Source organism: Rhinatrema bivittatum, chromosome 1 (genome assembly GCF_901001135.1).
Source record: "Rhinatrema bivittatum chromosome 1, aRhiBiv1.1, whole genome shotgun sequence".
Classification (NCBI taxonomy): domain Eukaryota; kingdom Metazoa; phylum Chordata; class Amphibia; order Gymnophiona; family Rhinatrematidae; genus Rhinatrema; species Rhinatrema bivittatum.
In genome coordinates, this window is record NC_042615.1 from 189,781,239 (window position 1) to 189,798,989 (window position 17,751).

The 17,751-nt window shown below is 41.5% G+C and overlaps 1 protein-coding gene across 1 annotated transcript in view; it reads right to left on the reverse strand.

Annotated features, from left to right (window-relative positions):
• SLIT2 (slit guidance ligand 2) overlaps positions 1 to 17,751 on the reverse strand; it is a 749,523-nt gene that overhangs the window by 50,736 nt on the left and 681,036 nt on the right. Inside the window, 1 exon segment of the mRNA XM_029590345.1 lies at positions 2,246 to 2,339. Coding sequence (XP_029446205.1) covers positions 2,246 to 2,339 — 94 coding nt within the window.

Here is a 17,751-nt window from a genome sequence, read left to right on the forward strand (position 1 = left end):
TATTTTGCTGATCCAGGAATAAGTTTGTGCTTTGTTTTTGCATGACTTCTAGAGGATTTCCCAAAGCACATAGCCTTGAACAGATTCTACAAAAATATCAAAAGATGCACAGAAACAAGTGGTGCTTCATTGTCATCCCTTCAGTAGTGCCCCCCCGACTCCCTATGTATGTGCAACGATAAGCCTGAGATTCTGATGTGGGTGAGCAATGATCTCGCCAGGTGCCTCATGAAGAGCAATAGAACATGACATACGGAAGAAGATACTCATTAGAAAGGGAAATGTGTCGTTTCCAAAAACTAATATTAATTGGAATGCCTGGTTTCTATCAAGAGGACAGAGCAAAAACCTTTCCTAAAATCGTTGTACTGAGTGTGCAGGTTAATACTAATTTCTGCCACTATCATTTGGATCCATGAAAAGGCCTTTTCATTGGAGAAATAACACACAGCACTTTCTCAGGAGTTTTGGAGCATTTAGTTCTGTTTCAAGTGGTGAGTCCAAATGTGAACTTCTACCAGGAAAACATCGAAGTCTACAAATACTAAAAGATACATGCATTTTGCAAAAGGCAAATTCTCAAAAACTCCCACATGGATTTTAAGGCAATTACTTGCAGCCTTTATACCATGTCTAAAGGAAAAGTAAGCACATACTTTCCCTTTGAAAAATATCCCATCAAAACTGCTCATTTACACCTGCTAATATGTGGGCAGAGTTTGTTCAAGAAAATGCACAAGTGTGCAAGGAAGTGCAAATCCTTCCCCAATCCTGGACACGCCTGGGCTCACTGCTGGCAAATGTACAAATATTCAGGCCGATGCTTGCACAGGTTTACCAGCATATCAGGTGTGCAGTTTTGTAAAAGGCCATTTCTGTGGGTCAAGTACTGTTTTATCAGTGGTCAGGGCTTTGAAAATGACCCTCTAAAATGCCCATTCATGGTGGTCAAACCCAACCCAAAGAGGTCAATAAAAATACTTCCCATAGACTCCTGTTTGTGTACATTTGTCGTCACTAAATCGTAAGCTCCTTGGAGCAGGGATGGTCTTTATGTGAATTTGGTACAGCGCTTTGTGTGCAATTTGGAAATGATGAATAGGAGTTGTAGATAATGATTTCTTTACATCAAATGCAGGGGTGGATGCACATATTGGACTTGAGGTTGTCTGTCCAGCTCTAATTTCCATCTAGCGATTCCTCACTCTGCTTTTGAATGCATTAAGTATCCGTTTTCCAAATATTTACTCCTTGGTACAAAACAGACTAAATAATCAGCATGTTCAAAGCTCCTAAGGCACTCATTTTATTAAAATTCTTGTGTTGTCCAAAACAAAAAGATTAAATTACCATTTTACGAGATTATAAATAATGCATTATTTAAATGTGGCACTCACAGTAGTTATTGTCAGCAATTCTGATCACAGCACTAGGAAACACAGCAATGAAACAGGTGCTTATTTATGGCTGATTAAACCAGCACACTGATGTCTTAATCCCACGAAAACTCAAAGTATACAGACTAATTGATGATAAATAATAAGGGCTTTGTTTAATTAAAGATTGTTTTCTCTGAAAGGGCACTGCTTTGCTTTGCTATTTTTTGTCATTGTTGCTCACTGGCAGTCAAGTCTTTAATTATAAAGCAGAGGATGGCAGGGCTCCCAGGGTATTTTAGCTCTTTGCTTTATACACTATATATATAGGAAGGCAGTGTGATTAGTTGGGAGAAGTCCTAGAACGTAACTGAAGACTCCCCTTGCCCTCTGCGTTTCTCTCTGACCTTTGAGCAGGTCCCTCTATCTCCTTATGCCTCAGTCTACCCAACTTTTAATTCAGTAGTACTATGAATAACATTATGCCTTCTGCACTGCCCCCTTAGAAAGCATTCACGCAATCCAGGCGCCAAGAAATGTGCTACCAGCAGAGTTAGCCCAGGGGCTGCTCTGTGCATGTTTCTGAAGCACCAAACTGTAATGAATGCTGGCATCCTGTTCGGATGAAAGGTGCTCTATCAATCTAAATTATTATTACTGTAGCCCCAGAAAAGCTGACACTATCAGTGGGATTCTCTCTACACATCCATACTAACACAGAATTTGCTCAACAGAGCATGATCATGCCGCAACGTAAATCTGTTCCAGGGCAAAAATCTCTCAAGGGTCAACAGAGCTCATCTCGAATGAGTAAAACAATGCGAAGTGAGCAGCTGACATAAAATACTTTTGAAACATTCTCTTCTTACTTGTAGCCCTTAGGCATGAGGATGCATTTTGAGTCGTGTTGGCAGGGATTCAGCTCCTGGGCACAGAAATCTAGTTTCTCCTCGCACAGCTCACCTGGAATACAATTAAATGTCATTTAGAGGAAGGCTTCCAAGTAGCAACAGCTAGACTTACAACAATCTGTCTTTCTTGTTATAAACAAATACCATCAAAATCCATATTTCCTCACAATGTCAAGCACAAATGTTTGCATTTTTTTTCTTTTTTGGAAGGCCATAAGGACTGGAGGTGGTAGAAGCCATTGGTAGAAAGTTAGTTTTTAACATAAGAGAATATGCACTAGCTGTTGGTCCAATTGCTCATAATGTTAGATTCATTTCTATTTTCTATTCGTGCAATCCTATTAAGAAAGATCCTTTTACTGTAATTCCTAGAGGTCTCATAAGCAAAAAAATAAAACTAGCACTGCCAGTGTCATGTTATATATATGTGTGTATATCTATATATGCACACACATTTACATATATACACATACATGTATATACCACCACACAAACATACATATACATGTATATAACACCACACACATTTACGGAAGCTGCAATTAGGCCTCACTGCTCACTCAATAGCTGTGCACCTGTTCTAACAGTACAGATGCTGGAAAACCACAGTAGTCTTCAATAACTGTCTGGGGATATTTTGTTATAAAAACTTTGTTTTATTCCAAAAATAAAAGAAATAGCATATAATAGCATAACATCAACTCTCATGAAGGCTCTTTAGCTTGGTGATGTTTTAATAAAATAGGCCCTAGAGATTCAGTTCATCAGAAATGCTGGTTATTTAGCCATTTGTATTTAACAAGTATTGGTATAGATAAAGAACCATACCAAACAGAGGGGTTCCCAAGAATAATTAACAATGAACCCAGTATCAAAGTCTTAGTGTGCTGGAATGATAGTCTGATGCTTCTTGTCTCACAAGATTTCATTTTTAGGACACTGTACTGATTCCCGAAGAAGGTGGTATTTACTGCGAAAACATGGGTCTATGTCAGGTGTTCAAAAGCATGTTTTTTTGGGCTGGATTTTGAGCAGCAGAGGTGACTTACAGTAGAACATTTTTGTAATTGATATTTAAGAATTTTGAGCTTTATCTGCATTGTTAATAAAATTGTACTGGTATACGATAGAAAGTACTGAAGTCTGAATATGCTTGCAGCCCATCTAAGACTTCTTGGGAGCTCTATTAAGCTTTCACTGCTATTAAGGCCTCTTTGTATCTGTCTGAAATGTGGTTAAATTCTATGTTTTGACCCCTACCTTCTCCTCTGAAAGTCTCTTACAGGTGTCCATCACCCACCCTTCTCAACGAAAATGTATTTTATCACATTCCTTTTGAGCCTGTCTCTTCAAGCTCATATGATGACCTGAGCTTTTCATGCTACAGTAAATACTACCTGCCAATACCTCACTGAAACCTGCTAGATATTTTATTATCTGTATGGTATTTCCCTTTGCCTTCATTCTTCTCCAGTTAGCATGCCAAACATATGGCCCGTGGGCCACTTCAGGCCTGCTATGTTCAAATAAATAAATAAATAAATAAATAAACAGTTAAATCAACTAATTTTGGTGGCAGCAGTGGGCTAGTGGAAGCGACTGTAAGGGGAGAATGAAGCTGGCGATGGCAGCTGGTGAACCCAGAAGCAGGGATGTGCAGCCAAAAGATTTTATTAACATTTTTTTTTTTTTAAGTACATACTAATCAAAATGAAATTGGGGTGGGGTGGAACAAAACCTAACAACATGCACACTTCTAAGAAGTGGCCAGGAATGTATTTGGCTGTATTGTGATGGGGGCACATGGGCATTGAGAAGGCAACGGTGCAGGTAACAGCTGCCAGAGTCGAGCAGTAAATACGCCAAGAGTAACACTGGGTCGGGGGTGCATGGTTTTCAAGCAAGGGAGCAGGGCCAGGAAGGGCTGGAACCAGTGCAGGTACAGTACGGCTGGCAACTGCAACAAGAGATTATGTGACAGCTGTGATATCGGGAGGACCTGGAGCTAGTACATCATTTTAACAATATGGGTTGTTGGGGGGGTGCCAATTTCAATCCACGAAGATTCATTAGAAATCTCTTTATTCATTTGTCAGATATTTGCCAGAACTTCCATTATATTTTGATTCCATACCCATTAATGGAGGGGGATCCTCTCCGTTGTTCCCTCTAAGCTGTGCATGTGCACACACGCCATGAATCCTGGAGGATCTTATGTGTATTATATTGTCTTGTAGCGAGCAAATTTGAAATCAGCTTATAAATAAATTGCACAAAAGAAAATGCTTGCACACCAAGACTTTCAATTAGAGGGAACACTGGTCCCCCTTTCACGCAGCAGTTGTGACCCCAGGAGGATTTCCCCCCAAGGTATACAGCAGGCTCCATGCTGCACTTTCTGAGAAAGGGAGAAAATGAAATGTTTACTTATGAAAATACAGAGGAAACATTTACCCCAGCTTGGACAGGTTAAAGTGCATTTTAAGCTCCTTTTTATGTTAAAAGGATAATTTATAGGGACTCAATTTTGCTTAATGTTGAAGCCTTTCAATGAAATTATGAAATATTTACAGCCTTCAAGACAGACAGAAAACAAGACAAATGGAAAAAAAACCAACTTTTGGCAACATGATCAAACCATGGACAACTCTCAAAATGTGAGCTTTATTTAGTAGGTAGTAGGGATGTGCAATTGTTTTTCCCGAATTAGGCAATGTCAATGATATTGCCTAATTCGGAATGGTTTGGGAGAACTGAAAAACGATTGATTTTTTCCGAAATTTCAGAAAAAATTCATTTTTGAGTTAGTGCGCGCTAACTCCTGATAGTGCACACTAACCCGAAAATCTGGGCTCCCGAAAAAAAACCCCCGAACCAAGGGAAAAAAGGAAATTCCTACAGGGGGGCCCTGAAACGAAGCCTGGCACGAAAGTTTTACCCAAAGCACATCTCTAGTAGGTAGCATCATTGATTTTGGTAAATTCATTCAATCTAGATACTGTTTTAGAGTTTTTTTTCAGAAGTTTAGTATTTTAAGAGATCAACTTACATATCAGAGAAAATGGTATACTGTTACCTCTTAAAATTTGTTTTAAAAAGTCCCAAAACTTGGCATAATGTTAAAGCACCATAGGGCAAACATTAAGCAACAAGTTGTGATCAAGATGATCATTTTGGACAGTTTTAAAATACTACATCATGTATTCTATGAAGATGTTTGCAGAGCAGCAGAATCACATCTAATCATTTCCAAACTCTCTATATAATTTACTGCATTTGTGTGTTGGTCACAATGAGTCATGCTACAAAAAAAATATCATATTTGCACTGGCATTTTGGGAGATTTACTGATTGATTTCATTTCCTTCGTGTTTACTTTCAATATCCCACCAAAAATTGGCCCTTAACTGAACATGAAATACAATAAAAATGATTTTGGTCATGAGACCGATAATTTTCTGGGTGTTGAATGCATAGTGCTCACTCGAAAAACAGCCTCCTGAACATTGAGCGTGCAGAAGTAAACGCTGTATGCCAGCATGAATACTTTTGCTTGATGGGAGAAGTGTGCAAGCTATTCCAGTTCTCCTATGTCTGTCTATGGTTGAGCACTGATGAGCACAGGACAACAGCGTGTGTACTTTCAATCCCAAGCAAAATAGCCTTCCCAGAGTCAGGGGGAAAGGTTGGGGAATGAATGTACACACTAATATACATTTTACTGTAAACCACCTCGAGCGAGCCACAAATTTTAATAAAGATAAAGCTTCCCCCCCCCCCCGCCTTTTATTAAAAAAAAAAAGTGGTTTCCTATGCTAGTCTTGCCTTATTTATAGTTAGTATTAAAAGATCTCAATAAGGGAGAATTTGACGTGTACTGCTGGTAATTCACACACAGTCCAATTCCATGAAATACAGATGAAAGTGCTGTGCATCTGCTTTATTGTGATGGCTGATCTTACTTTCCTTCCCTGTTCAGTAATTAAAATGCATCTTAATTTTGATTATATACCTCCAGCGAACACAAAAAATCCCCCTTAATTGCTGGCAGTTGACATTTTCTGCTCTCATCATTGCTCGGAGGAAACGATTACAGTTTTAGCCTTAGCTTAGTTGCCCATAGTTCTTCAAGAAGAAATGCCTGAATTAAGGAGATCTAAGCTCTTGGACAAAGACGAGTTACCCACTTTCTAGGAATCAGCCATTTTTGCATCTCTTTATTCAATACATGTCATTTTAGTCTCTTTTCTTTCCTACACAGCATTGAGACAGAAATTAAAAACATGCCCAGATCTCATTTCTAATGAAACCAAGAACCTTGGGCAGCTGTCAGTTTCTGTGTTCAAGTCATAACCTAGGCTGAACTATTGATGTTACATCAATCCATATGACATGCAAAGATAATAGAAAAGTAAAAAAATAAAATAAAAATTAACCAGTTCTATCATGTTAAATGGAGGTAAGGACTAGATAGGAAGGTACATTTATTTAGTATTTAACAACCACTAAAATTTGCACAAAAGAAACAAAATTCCAAGGGTTAAAACCCTATAAACACTGTAGCTTTATCCAGGGGTATCATTTCTATATATTTTGTGGTGAACCTTCAAAGCCATCTCCGTATGTATGAAATCTGATTTCATGCCCAAAGGGGTATTCTGGGGAGGGGGGTGGGGCATGGAGTTAGGTGCATACTTTTGGTTTTATAGAGTATGTGCAGAAATGACCTCATAACTTGTATGTTGCAAAGAGCAGCTGTACCTTTGTGCGGGAGAGTTTGTGCACATAATTAATGTAACTTTGGGATGTAGCTGCTGCATAAGTTACCCACGTTGGTACTAAATGATCCCAAGTACACTGGATCGCATTTAATGCAATTGTTTTCTAGACCTTATTATTCCCTCTGCTCTTTGTCAGGACCAGCAACACACTTGGGCACTTGCTCTGAGGTTTCACAGTATTATGGCATTCCCATAGATAGGTTGTCCCTCCATGTCCATTCTGTGGGCACCAAAGCTCAAGGTGAAAGCAGTAATTGCAGACAATGGATAGACGTAGAGAGAGAGGCAGAGAAGCTACAGCTCTCCTGGCCTCTCTAGAGTTCTCCCCTCTAAAACTATCCTTCACTAGGCAGAGATGAAAGATTTGACATGAAGATTCTGGCACTATTTTATTTCTCTGATTACACATGCAAACAAATCCATGCACCATTAAAGAAAAGAAAGGAGAGAGAATACCGGGTAAGAGAAAAAAAGTTTGAATAGGAAGCAACTAACCTTTTTCCACCTCATTCAGATTAGCAGCTTGCAGCAGACAAAGACAGAAGAGACAAGAGACTTTTTACATTTAATGCCACATACAACTACAGTAACAGAGAGGCCAGACTGATACAAACTTAAGCAAGCTTTATATTAAAACTTGCAGCAGAACAAAAAGGAAGAAGGGTGCATAGTATAAGTGACAGAAAAAGAGCCCATGTGCCTGAGTCTTGAGTCTGAGATCCAAAAACTGACGAAAACAGAAAAAATGAGCGACATCACATAAGATGACTACTGAATGACCTGACATATTAAAAATAAAATGGCACGCCAACAGCAAGAAAGCGAGAGCAAAATAAAAGGTGTAGGTCATAATAGCTATAAAGAAAATAAAGTTTTACTCATCAATAATTTTGGTTCTGCTGAATTCTGGTTTATCCCAAAGCTCTAAAATACCCCAAGACTAAAGCATATTTAACATATGAATTGCAATTGTGAAAATTAAAAAATTAAGCTTTAAAAAGAAAGCTTTACTCAGACTTATGTAAATGGTTATCTGCCACAGTAAAAAAGGGTTTTGAAAATGACCCATGCAAATAAAAGCAGGCTAATCATATCACAACATGTACTCTTTTCACCTGCATTTTTGTGGAGAAAATCCTGGGGAGGGGGGGAGATTAGGCAATGGGAGGCAGCAACACGCAGTATCCACAAATCTCTGCAAGCACTTTCTCCTTGGGCAAACTTTCAAAGGTAAACGATGCATGCACTTTTACTCTGAAAACTGGTACAAGGTCCCTGGATAAAAGTGGACTTTGCAGCAAAACACACGGGTTTGAGAATTACCCACTTTGTGTACAGATCAGTTGCCACAGTCATTCACTACCAAGAGATTGCAATTTGCTTTCCAATTGGATCAAAGTGTCTTGTACATTTTTCACATTCTGTCTAAAGAAAAAAACAAACAAACCCCAAACCCCACAAATCAAAATGCATTAAAGAGGAGTTTCACTGATCTACAATAACACGCTCTACATTTTTAACATGAAAGAATAATTATAGAAATATTCCAAAAGGATGAGACTAAATTATCAGTTTTCCAAATGAAGAAAAGTCATCCATGGAGTGCTGTATTGGGACCTGAGCTACTTAACATATTCATAAATCATCTGGTGAAAGGAATGAGGAGTGAGGTGTTCCAAATTTTCAGAACACACACAATTGTTTCTAGTCATTAAAATGGCAGCAGATTGTGAAGAACTTTAGAAGGAACTTGTGAGACTAGGAGACTGGGTTTCTAAATGGCAGATGCAATTTAAAGTGGACAAGTGCAAAGAAAATGCACACAGGAAAAAATAATCCCAACTAAGGTCCATGATGCTGGATTCTGTGTTAGGAGTCACCACCCAGGTAAAGTACCTCAGATCACTGTGGGCAATACCTTGAAATGTTTGGCTCAGTGTGTGGTGGCAGCGGTCAAAAAGGCAAATAGAATACTAGGAATTATTTGAAAAGGAATAGTGAACGAAATACTGAGAATATTAATGTCCTTGTATAGATTCATGGTGTGACCACACCTCGAGTACTGGGTGGTGTTCTGGTTGCCCCATCCCAATGGACATAGAAAAAGTACAGAGAAAGGCAATGAAAATGATAAAGGGGATGGAAAAGCTCCTTTATGGAGAAAGGCTAAACAGATTAGGGCTCTTTAGCTTGGAAAAGAGTTGACAGAGGGGATATGATTGAGATATATAATATTATGGAATGGGGTGAACGGATAAACAGGGAACGGTTATTTATCCTGTCAAACAAATTAGGATTAGGAGACACTCCTTGAAACTAGCAACTGGCAGATTTAAAACATATCGTAGTAATTATTTTTTCACTCCATGCACAATCAAGTTATGGAATCTTTTGCAGGATGATGTAGTCAAAGCAACTCACATAGCGGGGTTCAAAGGAGGATTGAACAAGTCCCTGAAGAAAAAAATTCAACAGTTATTAGCTGGCTTTCCCAAGGAAGTAGACTTGGGAAAGGTAGCACTTATCTTTAGGAGTGAGATCCAAGAAATAAGATCATCTATTGGGGAGCTGACTGTTACTTGTGATCCAGATTGGCCACTGTCAGAGAAAGAATGCTGGGCTTGATGGACTTGGTCTTACCAAACTTATGTTCTTAATAAAGAATATAAAATAACACAAAAAATCTTGATTGCAAAGGTCAAAACATGACAAAGAAGCTACTGAAAGAACTCCTGGATAACGTTGAAAGTATAGCTTCGGAAAAGAAAATGTCAATGTGTTTGAATATTCCATGGGGCACTGTCAGGTCCATCATTGTAAACTGGAAACAGTTTGGCACCAGTAAGACACTACCATGAACAGGCTGCCCCTACAAAGTCAGTAGCCATGGATTAAGGAAACTGCTATGAAAGGTCAATGTGAGGCTTCAGATTACTTAAAAAAAACCAATGAAGAGATCTCTGGCTGAAGCTGGGGAAAATGCTGACTGTTCAACAATTCCAAGATTACTCCACTAACATGGCCTGTATGGGAGGGTTACAAGAAGGGAGCTACTGCAGGAGAAGAGCCATATGATGTGCCACAGAGTTTGCAAAAAACACTTAGGGGACATTGTACACAGGTGGGTGGTATTGTCTCAATGCTAAGCGATAATTGTGGTGTAAAATAATAAGCACATCACCCTGTTAACACCAGCCCTATGGTAAAACATGGTGGGTAACCATTATGTTGTGGGGATACTTTGCAGCAGTAGGATTTATTTAGACATTTTATATACCGTCGTTCCGTGTATTAGTCAGAAAGGCTTATGAAGACTGAGGGAAAGATGATTGGTGGAAAGTATAATCAGATCCTGAAAGAAAATATGTTCCAGTCTTTCATAGACCTGGCACTGGGGAGAAGATTCACCTTTCAGCAGGACAATGATCTTAAGCACAAACTAAAAGCAACAATGAAGCGACTCAGCTAGAAGAAAATAAATGTCCTTGAGTGGTCCAGTCAAAAATCCAGACCTGAATCCAATAGAAAATCTGTGATAAGACATGAAGACTGTAGTTCACAGATGATCCACAGCCACTTAAAGATCCTGAGCTCTTTTGCCATGAAAAATGGGCAGGAACTGCATCACCCTAAAGGGGAATTTTAAAAGCCCAATGCGCGCCAAAACTGGAAGATCCGCAAATATATCGGGCCAGCAAGCACTGAATGGATTTTTAAAAGCCACCCACATATGCACGTAACTCCCACTGCACACACAAATGAAAAGTTCCAAAAAAGGGGCAGGGCCTGGGCATGGTCTAGGAATTCCTGGATTTCAACTTCAAATTAGCGTGTAAATACTTACGTGCACAGGCGCACGCCGGGGTCCCCTGCTTCATAATTTTACTTCTGCTATGGATAACATGCAAGTCATAAAATAAAGACAAATAGATCGGCGGGGTTTGAAGGGTCGGGGCTATTAAACTAGAGGGGTTTGGAAGTCCTATTCTTTACCTAGGTGTACTGGGAATGAACTGGTAAAACTGGTAATAGCGTCAGCACGCGTGTCTATTAAAATCTCCCCACTTAACGTGATAGATGCAGGATTTGAGCGCATAGGCAGGCGTCCACTTAAAATTGCACGCACAAGTGTGCATGGTCAGGCTATTTTCTAACGTGCACACATATACACGCTTGTGTTATAAAATGGTCCCGTCCATGGGGACGGTCTGACAAATGTGTGCACTTGTGCCTGTGCGCCTGTTTAAAAGTTACCATCCCTTTGTGCAAAGTTGGTAGACAATCTAAATTCATGGCTGTTATTGATGAAACAGGGGTTTCCACCAAGAAGAAATTGGCAAGCAATACTATTTGGCTTTTATTTCTTAATTACTTTTGGAATATTTCTAAAATTGTTCTTTCACAGTGAAAGCGTAGAGCATGTTGTATAGATCAGTGACACAAACTTCTACTTTAATGCATTCCAATTTGCATTTTTTAGGTAGTAGAATATGAAAAACATATGGGGGGTGTGAAGAATTTTGCAAGGCACATTCTATATTTGCAATGAAGGCAAATGTAGTGTTACTGAAAACCAGATCATTTTTGGCTGACTTTCTCTACTCCCCTTCCTCAGTGCCCAACCCTGCTCTCAACTGACACTCAATTTAATCTTGAAAGAAAGAGACAGCAGAGATCCATTTGCTAATAGTTGAAGGATAAAGAAGTATATTCTGGATTAAGAATCAAAAGTTGTAAAGATACAACAATCAGGACTCTAGTAGCTAATTCCTTACTCCTAAAGATCCTATCCTGATATGTCCTTGTCCTATCCTGATATGTTTTTCTCATCTTAGCAGGGAATGCTGCTTATTTTACATATCCAGAATATCTAGGTGCTTCCCTCATATGATAAAAATTGCTATTGTCATCTTCATTGACTCCTCTGAAAAACTATCCTGGCAGCAAAGACACAAATGGATACGCACTGGTTTTCACATCACATGAGCCAAGCAAATCCTTTTCCACGTGAACTGAGGACACTGATTCCAAAGATGGTTCCTCTCAAGAGAGTTCAGGGGAAGTAGAACACCAGTAACGCAACCCCTGACTGAGATCAACCACATACTTCCTCTACATTTTACATTTAAATAAAAATACTAACCACATGTGCTAATGGCCTACACGTCTGCATGCTCACATTACTTTTTGGAATCACCTTTGTTTACTCTTAAGTCCATTTGTTAAGTCCATTTGCTCCCTTGTAAATATTTTCCTGTTCACTTATCTCCCCACTTTTTCTTCTCCAGATCCCAGTTATCATTACCCTGTTTTATTGTAACTGTTGCACTTTCCTAACCACTCTCTTGCTACTGTGGTTCGAGTTCTCTATACTTTACACACATTGTTAAATGTAAACCGGTTTGATGTGATTCCTGTCATGAAAATCGGTATAGCAAAATAATAAATAAATAAATAAATTTGTAGGTCCTACCTCCAAATGTTTCTAAATTTCTGCCTTTTTCTTGTGCTTTAATGTGCAAGTTGACATTCTAACATGGTTGTATAGGGCAGGGGTTAGCAAACGTTTTGAGCCATGGCCCCCCTTCCATTAATGAAATTAGATGAGGCCCCCCTCAAGATTATTATTATACCGTCGTTCGGTATTGCCTTCACAACAGCTTTCAATTGCAATATTTTGTTAACATGGTTAGCAATTTTTCATAAAACGTACATTCTAATGCTAAATTTTTAAAAGGTAATAAAGGTCTAATTATAGTACAACAAATAGTAGGAAATACAGTATTATGTTAAATAGTTAAGGTTTGCCACGTTATCAGTATATAGCAAGGTTTCGCTTATGGGTTTAGACAAGTATCATGGGTGTTTGTGATCTTTCGGAGTGGTGTGCGGTAGGTTAGTGGCAGTGTGCGTTTTGGTAGGCTTTGGGGAATAGCTATGTTTTCAGTTCTTTTTTGAATGTTTTTGGCTAGGTTGTAGTCTTAGTTCAGTCGGTAGTGTATTCCATAGTTGGAAGATGGGGGTATTATATACAGTATCAGTGTGTATGCATGTGTATATATGCTCCAAGCATACATACTTATACAAAGGGGGGCCATATTCAGTAGGACACTATGGGGCGGATTTTAAAACGAGCGCAAATAGCCTACTTTTGTTTGCGCTCCAGGCACAAACAAAAGTACGCTGGATTTTAGTAGATACGTGCGGAGCCGCGCGTATCCGCTAAAATCCTGGATCGGCGCGCGCAAGGCTATCGATTTCGTATAGCCGGCGCGCGCCGAGCCGCGCAGCCTACCCCCGTTCCCTCCAAGGCCGCTCCGAAATCGGAGCGGCCTCGGAGGGAACTTTCCTTTGCCCTCCCCTCACCTTCCCCTCCCTTCCCCTACCTAACCCACCCGCCCGGCCCTGTCTAAACCCCCCCCTTACCTTTGTCGGGGGATTTACGCCTCCCGGAGGGAGGCGTAAATCCCCGCGCGTCAGTGGGCCTCCTGCGCACCGGGACGCGACCTGGGGGCGGGTCCGGAGGGCGCGGCCACGCCCCCGGGCCGCCCCGGGCCGTAGCCACGCCCCCGGAACGCTCCTGACACGCCCCGAAAACGCCGCGCGGTTCGGGCCCGCCCCCGACACGCCCCCCGACACGCCCCCTCCGAAAACCCCGGGACTTACGCGAGTCCCGGGGCTCTGCGCGCGCCGGTAGGCCTATGTAAAATAGGCTTCCCGGCGCGCAGGGCCCTGCTCGCGTAAATCCGCCCAAAACCGGGCGGATTTACGCGAGCAGGGCTCTGAAAATCCGCCCCTAAGAGAACAAGTTATGCAAATAACTTGTCTTGGATATCCTGTGAGATAAACTTGCCACTGAATATCCCCGATTAACATTATCTGGCTACCCTTAGCCGGATAACTTTAAAGCACAACCAGACATTCTTTTGAATTTCACCAGTTATGTATAAAGCTATTTGGCTATGGTTAACCGGATAACCCAGCTATAATCAAAAGAATACAAGCAGTTAAGTTGCGTTTAAGGTAAGTTCTTGGAGGAGATGTCCATTACCTGCTATTAAGTTCTTAGAAATTAGCCACTGCTATTACTAGAACGGTAACATGGAATAGACTTATATTTTGGGTACTTGCCAGGTTCTTATGGCCTGGATTGGCCTCTGTTGGAGACAGGATGCTGGGCTTGATGGACCCTTGGTCTGACCCAGTATGGCATGTTCTTATGTTCTTAAGGTAAAAATCCTCACATCACGCATAGGCCTACAGCCCCAAACCTGTCCCTCATCTCCCTCCCAATCAAGCTCCAAAGGCCCTGTGGGGCTGAATCTACCAACCCCTCCCCAAAGCAACCCACCACAAAGATTAAAAAAAAAAAAAGATTTCCGGGCCGGGAGTCATTGCCTCACCCACAGCATGCTGGCCCCAGTGAGTGACGACTCCACGGACTCGGACACCCTCTCGGAGCCTTATCCACCGGAGGAATGGCGCCGATTGCAATCAGAGGACTTGCCCTTTGCGGGGTTTATCTGGGCCATGTTTGAAGCTATTCCCTTTCAGCTGCTTTCAAAGGAGGATGCACGATATAAGATACTGGAAGTACTCCGTCGACGCTCCTAAGGAAATCGTGGCAGTCCCTATCCATGATATTTTTAAGGACTTCCTCCTCTGCATGTGGGAGAACCCCATCTCCAAATCCCCCATAAACAAAAAGGCCAACGCCACCTACTTAGTGCAGAAGGCCATGGCGTTCAAGAAATATCACCTCCCCCACCAGTCAGTGGTCGTGGAGTCTGCCTTGAAGGCCCAGCGCTCCCACACTCATTCCTCCACCCCACCGGGCCGTGTGCACAGGAAGCTCGATGCCCAGGGCAGAAAAGTCTACCAGAGTGCCATGCTGATGGCCCACATTGTCGTGCCTACCAGATTTATATGACCCAATATAATAGCAATCTCTAGAAACGGGTCCAAGACTTCGCGGAAGGCCTGCCACAACAAAAGCAAGAGGCCCTCTTGGCCATTGCCCTACTGGCTCTCAAAGCGGGCAAGCATGAGGTATGATCCATCTACAATGTCTGAGACAGCAGCCCACGTAGCGGCAGTGGGAATTGGCGCCAGGAGAATGGCGTGGCTTTGGGCCTCTGGCCTCCAGCTGAAGGTGCAGGATAGGCTGGCGGACCTCTTCTGCATGCATGAAAACATTTTTGAGGACAAGGTCTGAGATGTGGTAGCTCAATTGAAGGACCCTCATGTCACCCTTCAACAGCTGTCCGCTAGTGACTCCGAAGGCCTGTCCTCGGCAAGGAAATCCTCCAGGCCAGGCACCCGGAAGCCCTTTTACCGGCAGAGGAAGTATTATCCTCCAGCCTCCCGGGCTCGTACACCACACACCAGCTCCAGGGGCTGACCTTGCCAGTAGTGAGCACCCAGACCCCAGCAAGCCCCGGTCACAGGCTTTTGTCTGGTGGTGAGGGAACAGAAGTCAGTGAGAGCTATGGCGACATCTGTGGAACATTGGTGTGCAGTTCCCATCGTCGAAATTTGCCGGGCCGCCACCTGGAGTTCTCTTCCCCCGTTCGCGGCCCACTACTGCCTGGACAAAGATGGATGTCAGGACAATGCCTTCGGTCAGTCCGTCCTGCCCAACCTGTTCCAGTCCTGAACCCACCTCTTCGTGCTTCTATGGGAATCAGACACTCCCCTGCTGGTCTACAGCGCCTCAGTTGTGTTGTGCCCATTGGCAACTTGTTCGGTCGCTGTTGGTCTCCTGTTCTCAGAGACAGTCTGGAGCTTTGTATTCACCCACATGTGAGGACTACCATCCCTGCTTGTCCTAGGAGAGAGCGCTGTTGCTTATCTGTAATAGGTGTTCTCCTAGGACAGAAGGATGTTAGTTCTCAAGAATCCCATCCGCCTCCCCACAGGGTGGGATTGCCTTCGGTTTGTTTTATTTTTCGCTCATATTTTTCTCTGTTACAAGACTGAAGGGGGACCTCTCATGGACGCGTACATAGCAGCATGCTGGGCATGCTCAGTATACTGGTCAAGGATTCTAGAAAATTTGACAAAAGATTTCCATGCCGGGCTGCATCGGATGATGTCTCCCACATGTGAGGGCTAACATCCTGCTGTCCTAGGAGGACACCTGTTACAAGTAAGCAACTGCACTTTGCATCGCTGTGCATATGTTTTTAAAATCCCCGACCCTGCGTGAGCGAATCCTGACCCACATGCACAAGCAAACAGATATTAAAATCCGGCGCGCATGTGCATGCAGAAACCATATTTTATAACATGCACGCACATGGACACCTGCACGCTTGTCTTAAAATCAACTCCTTAGTGTCCTTCTGTGCTGAAGTGATAAAAATCTAATTCAGAAATATTTAAAAAAAATAATGATTTCTTATTTTGTGATAGGAAAATTTAAATATTTCCTGATGTGGCCCAGGTTACTCAGCTTCGTAGGAAGCAATTCCTACAATTGAGCAATAGGGTAGTTTCCTTAGGTGTTAACTTTTTTTCTAAAATTTCCCAGTAATTGAACATAAGAACTTGCCATGCTGGGTCAGACCAAGGGTCCATCAAGCCCAGCATCCTGTTTCCAACAGAGGCCAAACCAGGCCACAAGAACCTGGCAATTACCCAAACACCAAGAAGATCCCATGCTACTGATGCAATTAATAGCAGTGACTATTCCCTAAGTAAACTTGATTAATAGCAGTTAATGGACTTCTCCTCCAGGAACTTATCCAAACCTTTTTTGAACCCAGCTACACTAACTGCACTAACCACATCCTCTGGCAACAAATTCCAGAGCTTTATTGAGCATTGAGTGAAAAAGAATTTTCTCCGATTAGTCTTAAATGTGTTACTTGCTAACTTCATGGAATGCCCCCTAGTCTTTCTATTATTCGAAAGTGTAAATAACCGATTCACATCTACTCGTTCAAGACCTCTCATGATCTTAAAGACCTCTATCATATCTCCCCTCAGCCATCTATTCTCCAAGCTGAACAGCCCTAACCTCTTCAGCCTTTCCTCATAGGGGAGCTGTTCATTTTGGTTGCCCTTCTCTGTACCTTCTCCATCGCAACTATATCTTTTTTGAGATGCAGCGACCATGTACACAGTATTCAAGGTGCGGTCTCACCATGGACTGATATAGAGGCATTATGACATTTTCTGTTTTATTAACCATTCCCTTCCTAATAATTCCTAACATTGTTTGCTTTTTTGACTGCTGCAGCACACTGAGCCAACGATTTTAAAGTATTGTCCACTATGATGCCTAGAACTTTTTCCTGGGTGGTAGTTCCTAATATGGAACCTAACATTGTGTTTAGTGACTTATCAAAATAACATGTTTTTGTTTTTTTGATTCTTTACATCTGGAGACATTCCTTTCTGATAACAATGGACAATTGGTATGAGTTAATCAGTAGAAGGGATTATTGGGAGGTTAAGTAAATGTATTTCTCCCCTTATCTGAGTGTTCCCTGTTTCTTATAATTTGTTTTTCTTATTAGGAATTTATGTATAGGTATCCCACAAAATTTAAAAATGACTTTTTCTTCTGAATTCTATGTTTCCTTTTATTAATGTGTAGTTTGTAATTCAGAAGATTTTCTATAATATTGATGCTTAATGATACAATAAAATATAAATTAAAGAAAGCTTTCCATGCAA